Source organism: Antechinus flavipes, chromosome 3 (assembly GCF_016432865.1).
Source record: "Antechinus flavipes isolate AdamAnt ecotype Samford, QLD, Australia chromosome 3, AdamAnt_v2, whole genome shotgun sequence".
Classification (NCBI taxonomy): domain Eukaryota; kingdom Metazoa; phylum Chordata; class Mammalia; order Dasyuromorphia; family Dasyuridae; genus Antechinus; species Antechinus flavipes.
Genome location: NC_067400.1, coordinates 630821650 through 630843526, shown reverse-complemented (window position 1 = coordinate 630843526; position 21877 = coordinate 630821650). Strand labels below are relative to the sequence as shown.

Here is a 21877-nt window from a genome sequence, read left to right as displayed (position 1 = left end):
TCTGTTCTGAATATCAATTTGAGTGAAAAGAAAATATAACTCATGGAGCTTTAATTGTGATTTTCAAGTGATCTTGCTACCCTTAGTGGTCCATGCCATAAAATATTAAATTTCCTTTAGCCAAATAACTGGACTGTTATTTTTAGCCAAATAAATTTCAATGTAAATTTTAAATGTCCAATCCATTTCAATGTAAATTGCAGAGATGAGCTGAACCCAAAGTGTGATGACATCCCAGGGTTACAAAGTTAGTTACCAAGGCCCATAGCAGCAATCAGACCAAAGCCAGTTTGCACCTTACTGGGGGCCACTCAGACCCAGGTAATATGTAGTTGGGATGCATTTACCCCAACAGTCCTTTTTCGCTCCACCCGTATTGGGCCCAAAGCCCTTTGGATATGGGGCCATGATCTCCTCCTCTGAAACCACTTCTTGCTGCGAGTGGACTTAGAGCTGCTTTGGAGGGGTGAGCTAGGAGGGACTGCAGGGATCATCCCCTGGATTCTGAGTCAGAGCCCTGCAGCTGGTCAATACCTGTCAAGTGCTGGTCATCTGAAGGTGACCACACCTGAGGGAAGAGAAACTTCTCCCCCTTTCCTGGAGGTAGAGACAGACTGGAGATCATAATCAGGTGGAAATGCCTTAGCACAGTCTGCGGACTTGGCCAGTCACCTAAAGAGCCTGCAGTCAGAACAGAGTGCTCTCTTTGAGCAGACACTTGGCTGTTCTCTGCTCCCTGGCTGCTCCTCAGGACTAGAAGCAGGCTTAATGGGGAGAGAGGATCCCAGAAATCTATCCTTGGGAGTTTGCAGAGATAACGAGGCTTTCTGTCTGCATACAGCAAAGGGGGGGCTTCCGGGTCCCCCAACTTGGGATGGGACTTTAATCAAAGGGCAATGCTTGGGGGAGGAAGAAAGCCGGAATCCTTGGGTCCCCTTTCGTGGCTGCTCCAACCAACCAATTTCTGGTGACTCGAACAGTGCCCGGCAGAAAAGTCACAGAGAACCACGCCTGTGTCCCAGACACACGGGACAGACCCACGTCACTCCCCGTTGACCTCAACAGGGTTAACTTTTTCCACGGAGGTCACAACAAGGCGAAGGTACATTTTTCAAAACGGCTCCAAATTTCTCTCCGTTCCTGTGCAGGAAGCTCCGGCTCCCAGTCGGGTCCCAGTCGGTAACCGTGGCTCCCAGTCGGGTCCCAGTCGGTAACCGTGGCTCCCAGTCGGTAACGGTGGCTCCCAGTCGGGTCCCAGTCGGTAACCGTGGCTCTCAGTCGGGTCCCAGTCGGTAACGGTGGCTCTCAGTCGGGTCCCAGTCGGTAACCGTGGCTCCCAGTCGGGTCCCAGTCGGTAACCGTGGCTCCCAGTCGGGTCCCAGTCGGTAACCGTGGCTCCCAGTCGGGTCCCAGTCGGGTCCCAGTCGGTAACAGTGGCTCCCAGTCGGGTCTCAGTCAGTAACCGTGGCTCTCAGTCGGGTCCCAGTCGGTAACCGTGGCTCTCAGTCGGGTCCCAGTCGGTAACCGTGGCTCTCAGTCGGGTCCCAGTCGGTAACAGTGGCTCCCAGTCGGGTCCCAGTCGGTAACGGTGGCTCTCAGTCGGGTCCCAGTCCGTAACGGTGGCTCCCAGTCGGGTCCCAGTCGGTAACCGTGGCTCCCAGTCGGTAACCGTGGCTCCCAGTCGGGTCCCAGTCGGTAACCGTGGCTCCCAGTCGGGTCCCAGTCGGTAACAGTGGCTCCAGTCGGGTCCCAGTCAGTAACCGTGGCTCCCAGTCGGGTCCCAGTCGGTAACCGTGGCTCTCAGTCGGGTCCCAGTCGGTAACCGTGGCTCCCAGTCGGTCCCAGTCGGTAACCGTGGCTCCCAGTCGGGTCCCAGTCGGTAACAGTGGCTCCCAGTCGGGTCCCAGTCGGTAACAGTGGCTCCCAGTCGGGTCTCAGTCAGTAACCGTGGCTCTCAGTCGGGTCCCAATCGGTAACCATGGCTCTCAGTCGGGTCCCAGTCGGTAACAGTGGCTCCCAGTCGGGTCTCAGTCAGTAACCGTGGCTCTCAGTCGGGTCTCAGTCAGTAACCGTGGCTCCCAGTCGGGTCCCAATCGGTAACCGTGGCTCCCAGTCGGGTCCCAGTCGGTAACGGTGGCTCTCAGTCGGGTCCCAGTCGGTAACCGTGGCTCCCAGTCGGGTCCCAGTCGGTAACCGTGGCTCTCAGTCGGGTCCCAGTCGGTAACGGTGGCTCCCAGTCGGGTCCCAGTCGGTAACCGTGGCTCCCAGTCGGGTCCCAGTCGGTAACCGTGGCTCCCAGTCGGGTCCCAGTCGGTAACCGTGGCTCCCAGTCGGGTCCCAGTCGGTAACGGTGGCTCTCAGTCGGGTCCCAGTCGGTAACCGTGGCTCCCAGTCGGGTCCCAGTCGGTAACAGTGGCTCCCAGTCGGGTCCCAGTCGGTAACCGTGGCTCCAGTCGGGTCCCAGTCGGTAACGGTGGCTCCCAGTCGGGTCCCAGTCGGTAACCGTGGCTCCCAGTCGGTAACGGTGGCTCCCAGTCGGGTCCCAGTCGGTAACGGTGGCTCCCAGTCGGGTCCCAGTCGGTAACGGTGGCTCCCAGTCGGGTCCCAGTCGGTAACGGTGGCTCCCAGTCGGGTCCCAGTCGGTAACGGTGGCTCCCAGTCGGGTCCCAGTCGGTAACCGTGGCTCCCAGTCAGTAACGGTGGCTCCCAGTCGGGTCCCAGTCGGGTCCCAGTCGGTAACAGTGGCTCCCAGTCGGGTCTCAGTTAGTAACCATGGCTCCCAGTCGGGTCCCAGTCGGTAACCGTGGCTCCCAGTTGGGTCCCAGTCGGTAACCGTGGCTCCCAGTTGGGTCCCAGTCGGTAACGGTGGCTCCCAGTCGGGTCCCAGTCGGTAACGGTGGCTCCCAGTCGGGTCCCAGTCGGTAACCGTGGCTCCCAGTCGGGTCCCAGTCGGTAACGGTGGCTCCCAGTCGGGGCTCCGGTCCCTAACCATTCTTCCCGTCTGTATTCCCCCCTCCCGGTAAGACGCCCTCTCAGGGCAGGGGACGCGGCCAACGCTGCAGCCCTGACGGACGGGAGTCATTCCCTACACTTTTCCGTTTTGCCAACTCGCTTGCAGGCTGGGACCGGAACTCCCTGGCCCGGGGCCCCCGTCGCTGTTCGGGCACCGCCACAGGAGGCTGGAGATGCCCCAGAGAGGAGGCGGCTCCTTGGGGAGCTTCGGCCCCAGCCTCTGGCCCCAGACAGGTAGGATGTCTCCCGGTGACGTCACCCCGCAGCTGTCCCTGGGGGCTGAGCCGCGGGGCATGCTGGGAGTGCCCAGGGGTGCAGGTTCCGCTTCCTGGGTCCCAGGTTTATTTCTGTTCTAACTTCAGTGGGGCAGGAGGGGGAGGGGGAGAGGAGGAGGGCAGCTGTGCGCAGGCGCGGCCTGGGACTTCCGCCTTCCTCGGTAAGGCTCCTCCTCTTCCTCACCAGTTGGGGGCCGGTCTTGTGGCGGAGTCCGCACAGTTGGTGCATGTGTCCCGGCCCCGAGCGGGGGTGCGCGTGCAGGAGAGGGGAGCAAAGTGCGGTAGCTGTGCGTGGGGGCGTGTACCTGAGCTGTGTGATTGTGCGTAGGTGGGTGTGTGCCTGGGCTTTTAGCCCTCAGCGATTTCCCTGCTTGGGCTGAGATGGGGGCGGGGCGGGCCCTGCGGAACCCAACGAGCCCCGCCCCCACGAGCCCCCGGTATCGCGCGGTCCCCTCGCCAGTTGCCAGGGGCCCTTTGCACACTTTGGGGGGGGGAGGATTCTGTAGTTTCACGTCGTTTGCCTCAGTTTCCTACAGTGCAAAAAAGTGCTGAGGGCAGCCCCTCCCCCCATGAGATCCCTTGTGTAAAGCACTAAATACAGGGCCTGGGATGCAGGAAGCGCCCCCTACATGCAGCTCTTAGTGCGAACTGTGCCCAGTCCTTCTGTTTGTGGGGAGAAGGGGGGGGGGAGGAGGTCCCTTGGCGGGAGGGGGAGGGGGACTGGGGCTCCCATCCAGCTCTGCTCCTTGACCTGTTTTCCTCCTGGTGGTCTGGGAAGTGGGTCAGAGTTTCTGGGGCTTTTGGCAGGTGGGGGTTCCATGTTACAGATGGAGAAACTGAGGCAGACAGGGATCATGGCTTGGTCAGGGTCACACTCCCCTTCCAGGGATTCCGGGGAATGACCACATGGGCTCATGCTCTCAGGGCTCCTCCCTACAGTGTGCAGGAGATCCTAGTGTCCGGTGCTGGGGGTTCTGGGAGGGTCTCCCTGCCCCCACAGGTGACATTTCTCTGCTTCCTCCTGAACTGAGATCTCTGTCTCTATCTCTGTGAGCTGAGATCCCTGGGCCTCCTCGTGGGGAGCAGCCTCTCCACTGTCCCTGCCCTCAGAGCTCTCTCTCTCTCACTGCGGCCAGGTCCGCATCCAGCCTGGGCAGAGAAGCCTGAGACTCCAGCCTCCCTCCCCGAGGCCCCTCTCCCTCCCCAGACCAGCTGGCAGAGGATCCAAGCCCAGAACCAAAGACATGGCCCCTGGCAGTCCGAGCCCCTTGTCCCAGGTGAGTGCAGTCCCTACCCAGAGGTGAGCAGCGTCAGCCCAGGGGGAGCCCAAGGGAGCCCAGGAAGCTTCCTCCTGTCAGAGGGAGGGGCCCTGGCAGGGCCGGCAGCGGGGCAGGAATCACCCCCCTGGCGCTGCCCATTTCCTGCCCCCTCAGGCGGCTCCCAGGGCTCTGAGTCCTTCTCCTTTGCCAGGTCCCATCAATGAGCACTGAGAACGTGGCTCCCGGGTGCCAAGCACTGTGCCCACCTCCAGGGGGAGGGGACAAAGGGAGGTTACAAGCTAAGGGTCCCTGCCCTCCCTGAGCTAACAGTCCAGTTTGTAACAAACATCTCATCAAGGGGGTCCACACAAACCCTGTACGGTGCAGACTTCTGAGAAGGAAGTTTGGGGACCTGGAAAGGCTCTTTTTTCAGGAGGTGAAACTTTCACTGAGACGGGAAGGAGGCCGGGAGGCCCAGGGGGGAGGGAGGACATTCCCAGCAGGAGAGGAGGCCCTGGGAGCCGGTTGTGGGATAGAGGGTCTTGTCAAGGCTTAGCCAGAGCCCGGGGTCCAGGAGGAGGGGGAGGGGGAGAAGGTGGGAGAAGCCTGGCCCGGCTTTGGGAGCTGGCTCTGTGGCATCTGCCAGGGGCCGGGAGCCCTGGAAATAGGATCTCCTTTAACCTCATTGTGAGAATTGTCGGGGTTCTTGCTTGGGACGCCCTGAGACAGGGAGAGGAGGACCCGGCCAGAGACTAAGCTGTCAGTTATGTGTCCACTCAGGAGGGTGACGTTTTCCAGGGGAGGGTGAGGGACGTGTGGCTCACACGGCCACGGGGGTCAGACACAGACTCTCCTCCTGAGCCTCAAAGCTTCTCCTTTGCCTCCCTTAGGTTTTGTCTTGTACAAAGACTCTCAAAGAAGTTCTGAGTGAGTTATAGTTAGGGCCCAAGAAAGGGAAAGGGACGTTATTCAGAAAAGAAAAAAGTTAGGTCTGTGCATTTGGAGTTAGGTCTGTTAGAGGTTTTTCCATAGCTCCGCACACCAGGCCAAGGACAGTCGTAGCTGCTTGAGTCGTCCCGGAGGGACTCGGCATTTGCCAAGAGCTTTATGAAGGAGAATGATCGCCCAGGAAGTGAGTCCAGGAGGATTCTTAGAGGGATTGGCAGGAGGAACGTGAAGGAGGGGACTTGGCCTGTATTGTTCTTTAGTGCAGCCAGTGGAGAATCAAGTGGACTTACTTAAGCTTAAACATTACATTCAGAAAGCCCATTGCTAGGTGCAGCTGGATGGCGCGGGGAATAGAGCCCGAACCCTGAAGTCAGGAGGACCCAAGTTCAAATGTGGCTTCAGACAGTTAACACTTCCTGTGCTAGTTATGACCCTAACTATAGTTAGTATGACCCTGAGCAATTGCCTCAGTGGGGAAAAAAAGCCCATTTCCTAGATGAAAGCCTGTGACCTATGTTGGGACATGAGTGCAAATGGTGTGATTGTGTTTCCCAGAGTTCAAGGAGGAAACAGATTGGGAGGGGGAGACATCAAAAGGACCAAAAACAGCATTGGGAGATGGTGAGGTTTGGTGCCATTGAGAAGTCTCCCCAGTCAGGACAGCAGGGCCTCTGCGGGGACTGAGAGCTGAGGGAAGTAGCACTTATGGCATGGAGGGGCCCCCAAAACCACTTCTGGTTCTATGAGGGAGAATCAAGGAGGACACAGGTCGACCCCCTGACCTCTCTGATCTCCTGGCTCCTACCTACCTGGGCAGGGCAAGCACAGCCCACATTCTAGGAGACAGTTATCTGAAGGAAAAGGGGGCGCTTCTTCCCCTCAGAGCTTCTGCCAGGAAGAGAAGTCCCAGGCAATTTGCCCAGAAAAGTGGGACATGAGGAAAGAGCAGAGGCTCTTGTGACTTCTGTGAGCAAAGACCTTCCTGAGAGGGTCCAGGAGACCCGTTTTGCCTCAGTCCTGAGCCCCCAGGCTCCTTCTCTTTCTCCACTCATACTCATGGCCAAGGTCAGAGTTTGACAATAGACTCTTTTCTACTAGTAGAAATGGCTCTTGGGGAAATTGAGATTCTGGAAGACAAGTCATCCCCCTCTTTTGATCTAGTTTTATGGAACGGAGTTTGTCCTAAACTAAATCATAAGGTTTCATTGAAAGTCCCAAGTGTTCTCTAAGGATACTGTGATGTTTGACCTTCTATAGAGAGATCATCCCTTAATGAAAAATCCTCTAAAAATTGGGCATTAAGGCAACATGTTTTGGATCAGAATGACTGTTCTGCTTTCTGAGTGCAATCAGTCTACAGTATCATATTGCTAAGTGCTTAAATGATTTTCTTTCTTACAATATCCAGGACTGCTTTCACCTGAATGAATTTTATTTGATTGTGAATAAGTTTATGGATCTTATAGGATTATGATTCTAATGATTCTTTTCTGCTAGATGATCATTTAAAAATAGTTCCTTGAACCTGATCCAATGATGTCCTTAGGAAAGCAGCTCCTCTTGTGTAACTTTCTCTGTTTGCTTTCCTGGAGGTCTTGGAGCAGCCTTCATTTCAGTTCAGTGATCATCACAAGAATAGCCAGGTGTTAAAGTCCAAATCCTTTGTTATCTTCTTCACAATCTAGTTTCCTCCCCTGGAGCCCAGGCCAGCTTTCTGGAGAGCCTTTCAGACTGGCCTTGTTCTCAGTGGGGGAAGTACAGGAAACCTGCCACCAAGAGCCTGAAGGAAGATGGAATGAATCTGTCTGTCCTTGGCTCTGAGAGATTGAGCTCCTGCCTCCAGTCCATTTGTTTTCTCTGGCTTTCTATCCCAGCCTCTCCTTCCCTCAAGAGAACCGCCAAAATGGAATGAATGTGACTCTGGGTCCCTTCCGAGTCTGTCTCGTCTCTGAGTCCTAGCTTATATGCTCTACACTTAGTAGAAACCAATCATTATATCACTAGGAAACCATTATTTGCTGTAAGATTAAATTAATCATACTGAAGTTGGAGAACTATTAAGCACCATGCTAAACTAGATAACCAGTGTCTCATCGATTCCACTGAGTAAGCACTGTGTAAGAATCCTTGTTTCAAGTTCAGAGTTCTGGCCTATAATACTCTTAGTAGAATCTAGATTTTGAGAAATAAAGAATCGCAATATTTATTAAACAATGTTTACTAATTTATGCATGCAATTAGGTTGATTTTGCTTTAAAATTAATAGTAATAGTAATAGCTCTCTATCAGGAAATGAACTAAGGCAACTATCAGTTCTTTTTGTTGTAGGATGTTCTTTGGCCTTTAGCAGGGAGCTGCCTTGGCCCAAACTTCAGAGCCTTGATGCAGTGTCTGTAGAATGTAATGAAGTGGTTTAAGAAAATTCTCCAATTCCACCTGGCACAGAAGCTACTCAATTCAACTGAGGCTTTATTCAGTTGCTTACAAATTTAATACTAGACAGAAAGGAAGCTAAAAGTGAAATATGCATGAGTAGATGAGTCAGATGTTTTCAAGAAAATCAAAATGGCAAAAAAAAAAAAAAAGTGAGAGATTATGCAAGGAAGAGAATTTCTCCTAATAAAAACTTCTGAAAAAATCAATCTTATCATTCTGTTGGAAATTAAAAGAAAATGAAATGGAAAAGCATCACCTGCAAAGTGCATTTCCCAAGCACAGTTCCTATATGCAGCACATTAGAAAATAGGCAATTCCTTCAAAGCACATCAAAGTGTTTTCAGATTTGGGCACTCTCTTGTATAATAGCTATCAAACTGCCTTTTTACTCATTCTCTTGATTTCTGATCCCCAATATTCTTGTGTTCCTACATGATGTTAAAATCATTTCTTTTGCAGAAATAAACTATATATGTCTTTCTTATGCATTTGTTCATTCTCCAACCCCAGCTGATAAAATATTACATTTTAAGAAAGGAAAGAAACTCTCCTTTCCCCATGGAGTTACGCTTCTTTTTCAGTAATTCAGTTTTGAAGTGAATGAATCCATTCCATTAACAAGTCAAGCCACGTGTAAAACAAAGACAGCAGATGTTTTGTCCATGACCCATCCTGCCCAGTGTCATAGCAGTTCCTCATGTAAGAATAGAAAATGCTTGATGTGACTGGAAGCAGTCTCATATTATGCTGTCATGGACATATTAGGAGTAATATATCTCTAGGATACTTTCCTTGCTTTCATCTGGTTGGAATATTTCTTACTTTTAGGAAATTTACCAAATCTTTTTTTTCTTTCTTCTTTCCTCAGTGATGAATGTTCAGGTTCTGTTGACCCAAGAATACAAAGTCCTTGTCAACTTCTCCCAAACTCTTCATGGAATTTCCTTAACATATCACTTATGACACTTTTAATGGGGAGGAATTTTTCCTCCCCTTCTCTCTTTCTCTTATACATATTCTCTTACCTCACTGATATGTCATTGACATTTTCCCTCCTTTAATCAGGACAAGCATTGTACAATAAGAAACCTTTTAGTATTCCAAGGTGAGTCTTACTTGAAACAGAAAAGGCTTTTCTCAGTATCCCATTGGGCTCTGAATGCCTGGTTGCAAAGTGTTGGCTGGGATAGTCATAAAGGTCATGTGAATTTTGATAGACAAATCCCAACTCTGATTTAGTTTTCTCCTCCGGGTTGATGAAGATTGGACAGATAGATTCTGGAGTCTCAGCTCAAAATTTTGTGCCTTTTGATGGTTTAGGAGTTGCTGACCTTCAAGGATGTGATGGTGAACTTCACTGAGGAGGAATGGGAGATCCTGGATCCTCCTCAGAAGGAGCTGTACAAGGAGGTCACACTGGAGAATGTCCAGAATCTGTTGTCCCTGGGTAAGGACTATTTCCTGGATTTTTGTGGTTTTAGTTGTCAGGCCAAATACAGCATAAACAGGAGAGAATGGATGTATATTCTGGTGCATCTCAGCCTTAGGTGCTAGTTCCTCTGGGTGCTCCAACTCTCCATCCACTTTGTTCTTTCCTTATAGCCTTTTTGAATTGAATCATTTACTTCCAGTTCAACAGCTGGAGCCATAGATGATCAGGATTCATTGCCAGGAAAAATAGGATTTCTGTTTGACTGATTCTTAATGTCTCATTGAGTCATTCACTTCCCTTTGTTCAAATCTACTTTTTAGTGAATTTCTTTCTTCAGTTAGCTTTCTTTGTCTCCTTTTGGGCAATTGGACTTTTAAATGGCTTGTTGTGTTCGTTGGATTTTTCCCCCTTTTTTAGGCAGTTGTTCTCTTCCATTTCACTAATTCTGTTTTTCAGGGAGTTGTTTTCTTTTCCCATAGTGCCAAATCTGTTATATTAGGATTTGTTTTCTTCAGACAATTTCTGTTTCTTTGGTCATTCCTCAATTGGTGAGCATCTACTCATTTTCCTATTTTTTCCCACACAAAAAGAGGCTCTACACTTATTTTTGCACTTATGGGTCCTTTTCCCTTGTTTTTGATTTCTTTAGTATTCAGACCCAGTGGGGTTAATGCAGAATCATAGGAGTTTTATATCCCTTTGGACCTAATCCAAAATTGCTTTCCAAAATGATTGGATCTAGTCATAATTCCACCAACAGTGGATTTCATTCCCACTTTCCCCTCATCCCTTCTCCCATTCTTCATTATCTTTTCCTGACTTCCTAGGTGATATAATAGGTGTGAGGTGGTAATACCCATTGTCTCCTTAGAGTGCTACAGAGGTGTTCAGCCCATCTCTCCAGGATCCCGTTGGTGTCACTGATCAATGTGGCTCCATCAGCACTGAGTAGTTCAGCTTCACCTGATTAGGCCTTTGCCCCATAAATAGCTTTCAGACATTGTAAATGCAGTCCATACACTGTACCATCTGAATTTCCCCACCATTTGCATCAGAGCAATTTGGATATTTCCAAGTGTTCTGTCCTAGATGAGTATCTGGAGTATTGTCTGACAAATCTCTGAGAGCCACCCAGTCCTTTTCTGCTGAAATGTTGCAAACCGTGTTGCATCCAGCTTAGAAATAAACTCTTCTCCCATGGAGAATCACTTTAGTCTGTTGATCTTGAATCTGGCAGTTATCTTGCCACATGGCTGTCCCTTCTGTAAAAGACAATGCAGTTTACTCTGGTCTCCTAGGTCATTTTCATATCCTTTAGGTCTCTACTCCCTACAAAGTCTATTAAATGCCACTTTTTGCTACAAGACTATATGTATGAAGTTTTACTCTTTTGAGGTTAGTAAGGAGATGAGCATGAGCCACCTAAGTCTTAAGTTATCATTGCTATTGCTTTTGATTATCTGTGTACATATTTTTGTACTTCTATGGTTGATGGTTTGTTTTCTTCAGATTTGCAGCCCAACTTTGAATGCAATGAGATGACTAGAAAACTGGGCCTTTTTGTGGAAGAATGTGAACTACAAAGATTCATGAAGGATGGTCCCTGTGCCTTGACTTTGAGGGAAATCAATGACTCTAACATTGAAGTAGATTACTCAAAGTCTGACTGTGAAGTGGATGAAATTAGAAAGAGATTCAAACAATCTTCTTTCCTAAATCACTATAACAAAATGAATTTAGGGAATAACTGTCTTCTGGAGAAATGTTTTCCTGAAGAGGTAGAGCTTTTGGATTCCCAGGAGAAGCCTGCTGAAATCCTAATGAATCCAGATAATCAATGGGATGTGGCCTTCAGCAAGAGTTCAGACCTCATTAGACATCAGAAAAATGATAATGGGAAAATGTTTTGTGTGGGTAGTCAAGTTGGAATGGACTTAAGTCAGACCTCTAAGCTCATTACTCAGCAGGCAATTCAGATAGGGAAGCAACCTGATGAGTATAATGAATGTCAAGCAATCTCATCCCATCATTCATCTCTTCCTTTCCAATCTAGAGTTGACCCTGGAATGAAAAAACCTTTATTTGGTGAATGTGGGAAGGCCCATAGTTGGAACTCAGACTTTGATAGATCTCAGAAGATTCATCCTGGAGAGTTTTATAAACATAATGAAGATGGGAACATCTTTACACGGAGATTTTTTCTAGCTGTACCTGAGGGAATCCACACTGATGAGAAACCTTTTGAATGTAATCACTGTGGAAAGACTTTTGCATCTTGTTCCACTCTCAGTAAACATCAGAGAATCCACACAGGGGAAAAACCTTATAAATGTAATCAATGCGGAAAAGCTTTTATAGCTAGAGCTGGTCTTGCTTTACATCAGAGACTCCACACAGGAGAAAAACCTTATAAATGTAATCAATGTGGAAAGGCTTTCTCATGCAAGGGAGATTTTAGCAAACATCAGAAAATCCACACTGGAGAGAAGCCTTTTACATGTAATCAATGTGGAAAGACTTTCACACGTAATGACAAACTTGTTGCCCATCAGAGAATCCACACTGGAGAGAAACCTTTTAAATGTAATCAATGTGGAAAGGCTTTCATACATAATTACAGGCTTGCAGAACACCAGAGAAACCACACAGGAGAAAAGCCTTATAAATGTAATGAATGTGGAAAAGCATTTACAAACAGGTCCCTCCTTGTTATACATCAGAAAATCCACACTGGAGAGAAACCTTTTGAATGTAATCAATGTGGAAAGGCTTTTACACGCAATACAAATCTTAAAACACATCAGAGAATTCATACTGGAGAGAAACCTTATAAATGTAATCAATGTGGCAAGGCTTTCATACTTAATTGCAAGCTTGCAGAACACCAGAGAATCCATACAGGGGAAAAACCTTACAAATGTAATCAATGTGGAAAAGCTTTCACATGCAAGGGAGATGTTAGCAGACATCAGAAAATCCACACTGGAGAGAAACCTTATGCATGTAATCAATGTGGAAAGACTTTCAGATACAATTACAACCTTGTTGAACATCAGAGAAATCACACAGGTGAAAAGCCTTATAAATGTAATCAATGTGGAAAGGCTTTCATAAAGAAAGTCATTCTTAATTTACATCAGAAAATCCACACAGGAGAAAACTCTTACAAATGTAGTCAATGTGGAAAGGCTTTCACAAATAAATATAAATTTGCTTTACATCAGAGAATCCACACAGGAGAGAAGCCTTATCAATGTAATCAATGTGGAAAGTGTTTCATATGCAAGGGAAATCTTACTAAACATCAGAGAATCCACACTGGAGAGACACCTTTTAAATGTAATTACTGTGGAAAGGCTTTCAGACAGAGTTCCATTCTTGCTTTACATCAGAAAATCCACACTGGAGAGAAACCTTTTAAATGTAATCACTGTGGAAAGGCTTTCAGACAGAGTTCCATTCTTGCTTTACATCAGAGAATCCACACTGGAGAGAAACCTTTTAAATGTAATCAATGTGGAAAGGCCTTTACAAACAGGTCTCTCCTTGTTACACATCAGAGAATCCACACTGGAGAGAAACCTTTTAAATGTAATCAATGTGGAAAGGCTTTCATAAGGAGAGCTGGTCTTGCTTTGCACCAGGGAATCCACACAGGAGAAAAGCCTTATAAATGCAATCAATGTGGAAAGGCTTTCACACGCAATGGAGGTCTTAGCAAACATCAGAAAATCCACACTGGAGAAAAACCTTTTAAATGTAATCAATGTGGAAAGGCTTTCATATATAAGTACAGGCTTACAGAACATCAGAGAATCCACACAGGAGAAAAGCCCTATAAATGTAATTGATGTGGAAAGGCTTTCACATGCAAGAGAGATCTTAACAGACATCAGAAAATCCACTCTGGAGAAAAACATTTTAAATGTGATCAATGTGGAAAGGCTTTTACACACAGTGCCTATCTTGTTAGACACCAGAGAACTCACGCTGGAAAGAAATCTTTTGAAAGTATTCAGTGTGGAAAGGCTTTTGCACAAAAGTGAGACCTTGTTGAACATCAAAGAACCCACACTGGAGAGAAAACTTTGAATGTAGTCAGTGAGGAAAGGATTTCACACAAAGGTCCTTTCCAGCTGCACATCAGACAGTCCACACTGGAGAGAAAATTTATAAATGAAATTAACGTGGAAAGACATTGAGTTACAAATCCAAGATTGGCAAACATCAGAGAATGCTCACTAAGGACAAGCATTATGATAATAATAAACATGAGATGATTTCACAAAGAGTTCCCATCTGGTTGTATATGAGAAAATCCACACTGGAGAGAAAACTTATAAATGAAGTCACCGAGGAAAAGCTTTCAGCAAAGACAGGGGCCCAAGGCAAAGCTGACTACCAAATACTTAATGGCAGCACAAAGAAAACTCTATTCTACTGGCAGAGAATATGCAGGAGACAGTATCCTTTGGCATGTCTTTATTTCCACTGTGGGCATCCCAAACATCAGGGTATGATGGGTGAGCGCCAGGAAGAAGACTCAGTAGGGGATTATGCTGAGGGCCAGAGAGGAGTTCTGACTCTGAAATACCCCCCTGAACATGAAGTAGTCACCAACTGAAGGGAATGGAGAGCTGGGGCCATGCTTTCTATAATGTATTCCATGAGACCACCAAGGAACCCCTTGTGCTGCTCACAGAAGCCCCCTGACCCCAAAGGAAAGAAAGGATGACACAGATTATGTTTGACACCTTCAGCCCCTTGCTTCATTCACTACCATCCTGGCTGGCTGCCTCCCTGCCTCTGGCTGTACCCCTGGAGTTGTGATCAACTCTGAGGATGATGGGACTCTGACTAGCTGTGATCTGACAGACTCAAGCATAATAATTTGGACCCAGGACATTTTCCCTCCTGCAGCTACTGAGAGCCAGAAGGTGTGACATTATGAGCCATGGTTCAGGGCCCCGGATTTTGTGCAGGAGCCGGCCTTTGCCACATGCAGCTGCCTTTGGAAAAGAGCACTGAGCTCCCTGAGAGTCAAGTCATCAATTTGGCTAGAGCTGGAGTTTAGAAGCTCTCTGCCTGTGGAGTCCACCAAGCTCCCTTGAACTCCACCAGATGTGATGTCAGTATGGGAGAGCTTCTCTGCCCATTCTGGGAGCCAAGGGTCCATACCTAGACCTTGCTGGAGGGAAGCACAAAGAGATGACTGCCCCAGGCCCCAACCCAGTGAAAATCAAGCTCATTCCCCCGCCTGAGCACTTTGATTTTTCTCTCATCTTTTTCCTTGTTGATCTGATTTTTCTTGTGCAGCAAAATAACTGTGGAAATATGTATAGAAGAATTGCACATTTAACACATATCGGATTGCTTGCTGAGGGGCTGGAGCAAGGGACAGAAAACATTTAGAACACAAGGTTTTATAAGGGTGAATGCTCAAAGTTATCCATACACATTGTTTGTAAATAAAAAGCCTTAATTAATAAAAAGAAAATTAATCATTCCAGATATTGTATTATGCAGTGTGACAGAGGGTTTCTTGCCTCTAGGAAGCCTGTCCTGCTTGATAAGAAGCAGCTATATAACATCAGTCCAGATGTGGGAGAGGAGGTTGGCATGGAAGAGGTACAGGTTTTGTTGTCTATGGAAATGATGTGATATCTAAAAAAAAAAAAAGTTACCTTTGTTTCTTCTGCCCTCATTTGTGTAATTGTTCAAGCCTAAATTGCCTCCTGCCCCCAACAAGGATGGACAGGAAAATGTTAGAGACGTCCCTGGAATATTGTGGGATTTGTGCCAGTATTTGGGGGACTGGATGAGAGTTCCCTGTTCCCTAATTTAAGACCAGTTCAAATAACAGTATGTACATTAAAGAGACTTTTAAAAAATGAGTTTCAGATACCTGCTTTCTGCACTGGTTTAGTCTGTTTACATTGTCATTTTTGACATTTTTTTTAACCTACTTGGTGATTCCCACTTGGTAATCCTCAACCCTTTTCCTTTAGGAGGCTGGTTTAGAGGAAAATATAAGCCATGGAGCAATTATCATGCTATTCAAGTTATCTTGCTACCCTTAGTTGTCCATGTCATAAAATACTAAATTTCCAAGCCTCATCAACTAAGCAGAGGAAACTGAAGCAAAAAAGGATTTGTGTCACACTCACATGACCTTTATGAGCATCAGAGTAAGCAGTCTTTAAGAACCTCAAGAAAGACTGAAAAGGATTTCCATTTGAAATGACAATCATGTTGGGAAAATAAAAGTTGGAAAATTATCTTACTATGAAATGCTTCTCCCTATGGAATCAAGAAGGGCTGTGTTCTTCCACTGAGGTTTGAGAGTCTGTGGAGGCAAAAGAGGGAGGGTGATGTGACATTCCTGCTAACCAGAAGTGTCCCCAGAGGTATGTTGAGAAAAATTCTAGAAAGAGTTTGTGAGAAGCTGGCAAACCCTGTGTATTCTAGGGAGAGGAAGGGAAAACATTCTCAGTCATCACTGAGAGAGAGCAAAGAAAAACAAGATCCTAGGTAATTTCCTGAAAAGCTGAAGTTGTCTTATTTAGATGAAACATGTAGAATATTCTTAAGAGATAGTAATCACTGGGAAGAGAATTGAATTGAAATATTAGTATTCTTTTGAGCTCCCTATCACAACTTTATCCATCTGGTGACTCATGTCATCAGGAGTGTGGCGACAGAAATACACTGACCCTAGCCTACATTCAAGTTCAACCAGTTTTTCCTTAAAAGTTCTTCCTTGACCATTCTCAAGACTTTATTGATTCCCTGTATAGAGCTTGTTCCTCCGTGGCTGTTTTTATCATTGTCTTATTTGTTAGACTATGTTGGTAATGGATAGACTTTGGCTTTCTCCATAATGCTTAGCACTGTATCTGGCACATAATAGTGCTTAATAGATGTATATTAATTGATTGATCAACTGGCAAAGAAAAAAAAAAGCAATACTATTCACAGTCTGGTCTGGATTGATTGTTTCCAGCCTACTGAAGAAGAGCTCTCATTTTATTGAAGCCCAAGATGACACTAGGTGTGATGTGTCATGACCAAAACAACTTCTGTCTTTGCTTTATAATTGCTTTCACTTGCTAATACTGGCTCCTATTCCTCATGTTCCTGTTTAGTTATATAGAAATAAGTAACTATGATAGAGTTATGTACTATTTTATTAACTAGGGCTAGAGGTAGAACTAATTTGCAAGACCAATGTTGTTAGACTATTTATGAGGAATAAATTATCTGAAAAGTCCCCTAGAACTCGGGATCATTGGCAATCAACAGTTAACAGAATAAGCGGAGAGGCAGGCAGAATGGCCATATCTGTAATGCACATACGTAGTATGTATGTATGTAGTGCCTGCATACCTAGGAGGACACATCTATTTTTCCAACCTGCTACTTATAGAATATGTACTTGGTATTTGATACTCTCCCATTTCTAGCATATTCAGATATGATTCATTTTTTCAGAAGCTCTATTACTTTGAACTAATGTTCTTTCATGTAGATAAAACTTCATATTTTCATCATTTTGGTTTCTTAAATCATGATTTATGTCTTATTGATAATGCATATTTGACTTTTAGCTTCCTTATTGAACCACTGAACAATGAAAGAATATATGAGTGTTTTCCTAGTTTATAAGTATAAATAATAATTATAAACTGTGAAGGTTCACCTTATAACATTGTCTGATTCTCAAGACCCGGAACAGTGCTGGGTACAGAGCAACCACTTTCTAATGCTTATTGATATGACTTAAGGAATGGTAAATGGGAGTGATTCAGAGAGGCCTGGGAAGACTGAGGCAGAGTTGGTACCTAAGAGCAGAAAAGCAGTTTCTGCTCTGAGGACAGCCTTCAGGGCTCTAATCCAGCCCAGTCCAGACAAGACTCACATGAAGGGATTTTCTTCAATTTTCAATTGCTACAGAGGAGAGCTTGACCACAAGAAATAGAGGAGGGAGAACAGGGATTAAGGGATAAGAGGGACCTGCAAGAAGAGACAAAGATATGATGTTCACAAATAGGGACTAATGAGTTTAGGGGTTTTCCTTTCACTTGTAATGAGGGATGTGTGAGACAGTATGGACCACAAAACAGACGTTTAGGGTGAGAAAAAGGAAAAAGAGGTTTATTCTGATCTCCTAGGAAAGGGCATCTCCCATCTGAAAAGGTGTTTGTCAATAAAAAGGAGTGCTAATAATAAGTAAAAACTGCAAAACACAAGATTAACACTGCCTGACCTTTTATCCCATTGTTTGGATGAGTCTTCACTTACATTCAGATCACAGAAATCTAACCCAGAAACAAAAGAATACAAGTCAATAATAATAAACCCTTAATTTAAATTTCCCTAGAGACCTGTTATACAAGCAGATATCCTCCCAAAAAAGAATTCAAAGCCATCATCACATTTACAAGAAGTATTTAAATGCTAATTAAGAGTTGGTGGGAAACAGGAGAGGACAAACATCTGCAACATTTTTTTTTAGCTGTAGCTTTATTTATTATAAAATCACAATTAAAGAGTAGTTGAAAACTATATTCCCATGAGAGTATTTCACTCTGTTAATTCCAAGCTGGGAGAATCTACAAACACTCACAGAGGGCAGCAATGGGGGGAGTGGATGTGGGAGAATTAGAGCTCAAGATAAAAAAATTTCCTCAGATACACTAGGGGACAGGAAGGAGTAGTGAATATTTTATAGCAATATTTGTAGATAAACAAGTCACAGGTAAGAGATGGCCTCAAAGCCTCAGAGACCATCCTCTATACAAATGGAAATGGCCACATTGGTGGATGCTGAGGGATGGATTATACTTCCCTGGCCTGGGGATCTCTGGGAATGAGGGGCCTTCTGGCTCCAGGCTCCCTGCTTTGACCAGGCCTTGGTCCCTGGAGACTGACTGGAATGGAATGAGGACGCCTTCCCCTTTTCTTCCTAGGCAGGAGATGGGCCTTTAGGGATTTAGAGAACCAGAGGTCTCAGAGAAGTTATGAAATGCCTGGGGAAGAGAAAATACAGGGTAGTTATAAGGTTCAAAATTGAGAGCTTTTATTAGCTGGCCAGCAACTGAGAGCCCCAGTACGTGACTAGGGGATTCGGTCCTGAGCAGTTGCAGGGGCACATATTTATAGAAGAAAAGCAAAAGAATGTTCTGAAACATTCTTCATGCTAAATTCCATTTTCAGACGGGTGGCAAAGGTGTAACAGGGGAACAGGATTTAAGTTTTATGCTTGGCAAATTGTCAAGGTCTTTGGTTATTGATAAGGTTAAGGTGGCACATCTGGGACCTTATGTGCATTAAGGAAGGAAATACCACCTGCATTAATGAGTGAAGAGCGGTCAACCTAGTTTTGACTGCAGAGAGAGTTCAAACAGAGGTAATATTCTCAAGGTCTCAGGAGTGCAGGACAGGGGTCAGACCCAGGATGGCACATAGGTCTTCTAGGAACATATCACCGTGCTTGCAGCAACCAGGTAGGTCAGAGCCAGGATGGCACATAGGTCTTCTAGGAACATATCACTGTGCTTGCAGCGACCAGGTGGGCCAGAGCTAGGATGATATATAGGTCTTCTAGGAACATGTCATCGTGCTTGCAGGTACCAGGTAGTTCAGAGACACTCTGGCATTTAGGTCTCCTAGGAACATATTACTGTGCTTGCAGGTACCAGCTAGGTCCGAGCCAGGATGGCACATAGGTCTTCTAGGAACATATCACTGTGCTTGCAGGTACCAGGTAGGTCAGAGACAGTCTGGCACATAGGTTCTCCTAGGAACATATCACTGTGTTTGGAGGTACCAGGTAGGTCAGAGACAGTCTGGCACATTGGTCTCTTAGGAACATATCCCCGTGCTTGCAGGTACCAGATAGGTCAGAGCCATAATGGCACATAGGTCTCCTTGGAACATATCACTGTGCTTGCAGGTACCAGGTAGAGAGAGCAGAGCCAAGATGATACATGGTCTCCTAGGAACATATCCCCGTGCTTGGAGGTACCAGGTAGGCCAGAGCCAGGATGGCACATAGGTCTTCTAGGAACATATCACTGTGCTTGCAGGTACCAGGTAGGCCAGAGCCAGGATGGCACATAGGTCTTCTAGGAACATATCACTATGTTTGCAGGTACCAGTTAGGTGAGAGACAGTCTGGCACATAGGTTCTCCTAGGAACATATCACTATGTTTGCAGGTACCAGATAGGTCAGAGCCAGGATGGCACATAGGTCTTCTCGGAATATATCACTGTGCTTGCAGGTACCAGGTAGGTCAGAGCCAGGATGGCACATAGGTCTCCTTGGAACATATCACTGTGCTTGCAGGTACCAGGTAGAGAGAGCAGAGCCAAGATGATACATGGTCTCCTAGGAACATATCCCCGTGCTTGCAGGTACCAGGTAGGCCAGAGCCAGGATGGCACATAGGTCTTCTAGGAACATATCACTGTACTTGCAGGTACCAGCTAGGTCCGAGCCAGGATGGCACATAGGTCTCCTAGGAACACATTACTGTGCTTGCAGGTACCAGGTAGGTCAGAGACAGTCTGGAACATAGGTCTCTTAGGAACATATCACCGTGCTTGAAGCGACCAGGTAGGTCAGAGCCAGGATGGCACATAGGTCTTCTAGGAACATATCACTGTGCTTGCAGGTACAGGTAGGTCAGAGCCAGGATGGTACATAGGTCTTCTAGGAACATGTCACCGTGCTTGCAGGTACCAGGTAGTTCAGAGACACTCTGGCATTTAGGTCTCCTAGGAACATATTACTGTGCTTGCAGGTACCAGGTAGGTCAGAGCCAGGATGGCACATAGGTCTTCTAGGAACATATCACCGTACTTGCAGGTACCAGGTAGTTCAGAGGCACTCTGGCACATAGGTCTTCTAGGAACATATCACCATGCTTGCACATTCCAGTTAGGCCAGGGACAGGATGGCACATAGGTCTTCTAGGAACATATCACTGTGCTTGCAGGTACCAGGTAGATCAGAGACATTCTGGCACATAGGTTTCCTAGGAACATATCACCGTGCTTGCAGTCACCAGGTAGGTCAGAGCCAGGATGATACATAGGTCTCCTAGAAACATATCACCGTGCTTGCAGGTACCAGGTAGGTCAGAGACAGTCTGGCACATAGGTCTCCTAGGAATTTATCACTGTTCTTGCAGGTACAGGTAGGTCAGAGCCAGGATGGCACATAGGTCTCTTAGGAACATATCACTGTGCTTGCAGTGACCAGGTAAGTCAGAGACAGTCTGGCACATAGGTCTCCTAGGAACATATCATTGTGCTTGCAGGTACCAGGTAGGTCAGAGCCAGGATAGCACATAGGTCTTCTAGGAACATATCACTGTGCTTGCAGTCACCAGGTAGGCCAGAGACAGTCTGGCACATAGGTCTCCTAGGAACATATCAGTGTGCTTGCAGATACGAGGTAGGTCCGAGCCAGGATGATACATAGGTCTCCTAGGAACATATCACTGTGCTTGCAGCGACCAGGTAGGCCAGAGGAGGATGGCACAAAAGTCTTCTAGGAACATATCATTGTGCTTGCAGGTACCAGGTAGGTCAGATCCAGGATGATACTTAGGTCTCCCAGGAACATATCAGTGTGCTTGCAGGTACGAGGTAGGTCCGAGCCAGGATGATACATAGGTCTCCTAGGAACATATCACTGTGCTTGCAGCGACCAGGTAGGCCAGAGCCAGGATGGCCCCTAGGTCTCCTAGGAACATATCACTTTTCTTGCAGGGACCATGTAGGTCAGAGCCAGGATGGCACATAGGTCTTCTAGGAACATATCACTGTGCTTGCAGTCACCAGGTAGGTCAGAGCCAGGATAGCACATAGGTCTTCTAGGAACATATCACTGTGCTTGCAGTCACCAGGTAGGTCAGAGCCAGGATGGCACATAGGTCTTCTAGAAACATATCACTGTGCTTGCAGTCACCAGGTAGGTCAGAGCCAGGATGGTACATAGGTCTTCTAGAAACATATCACTGTGCTTGCAGTCACCAGGTAGGTCAGAGCCAGGATGGCACATAGGTCTTCTAGAAACATATCACTGTGCTTGCAGTCACCAGGTAGGTCAGAGCCAGGATGGCAAATAGGTCTCCTAGGAACATATCACTTTTCTTGCAGGGACCATGTAGGTCAGAGCCAGGATGGCACATAGGTCTCCTCGGAACATATCACTGTGCTTGCAGGGACTAGGTAGGTCAGAGCCAGGATGGCACATAGGTCTCCTTGGAACATATCACTGTGCTTGCAGGTACCAGATAGGTCAGAGCCAGGATGGCACATAGGTCTCCTTGGAACATATCACTGTGCTTGTAGGTACCAGGTAGAGAGAGCAGAGCCAAGATGATACATGGTCTCCTAGGAACATATCCCCGTGCTTGGAGGTACCAGGTAGGCCAGAGCCAGGATGGCACATAGGTCTTCTAGGAACATATCCCCGTGCTTGGAGGTACCAGGTAGGCCAGAG

At 46.7% G+C, this 21877-nt stretch overlaps 3 protein-coding genes across 6 annotated transcripts in view; 1 reads left to right on the top strand and 2 right to left on the bottom strand.

The window, feature by feature from the left end:
* Positions 1 to 21877, bottom strand: part of LOC127556769 (zinc finger protein 665-like) — a 572139-nt gene that overhangs the window by 243708 nt on the left and 306554 nt on the right. The window lies entirely within an intron of this gene.
* Positions 1 to 21877, bottom strand: part of LOC127556748 (zinc finger protein ZFP2-like) — a 605234-nt gene that overhangs the window by 366601 nt on the left and 216756 nt on the right. The window lies entirely within an intron of this gene.
* LOC127556753 (zinc finger protein ZFP2-like) lies at positions 9255 to 15640 on the top strand. The gene is made up of 2 exons (XM_051990164.1): positions 9255 to 9377; positions 10872 to 15640. Exons 1-2 carry the CDS (start codon positions 9275 to 9277, stop codon positions 13211 to 13213), a joined length of 2445 nt encoding a protein of 814 aa, XP_051846124.1. The 5' UTR covers positions 9255 to 9274; the 3' UTR covers positions 13214 to 15640.

Excerpts from the sequence above, each read along its gene's own strand:
- LOC127556753 (XM_051990164.1), top strand. The coding sequence starts at position 9,275 with ATGGTGAACTTCACTGAGGAGGAATGGGAGATCCTGGATCCTCCTCAG. Across the intron at positions 9,378-10,871 it reads CCAGAATCTGTTGTCCCTGG|ATTTGCAGCCCAACTTTGAA; the intron begins GTAAGGACTATT and ends TGTTTTCTTCAG.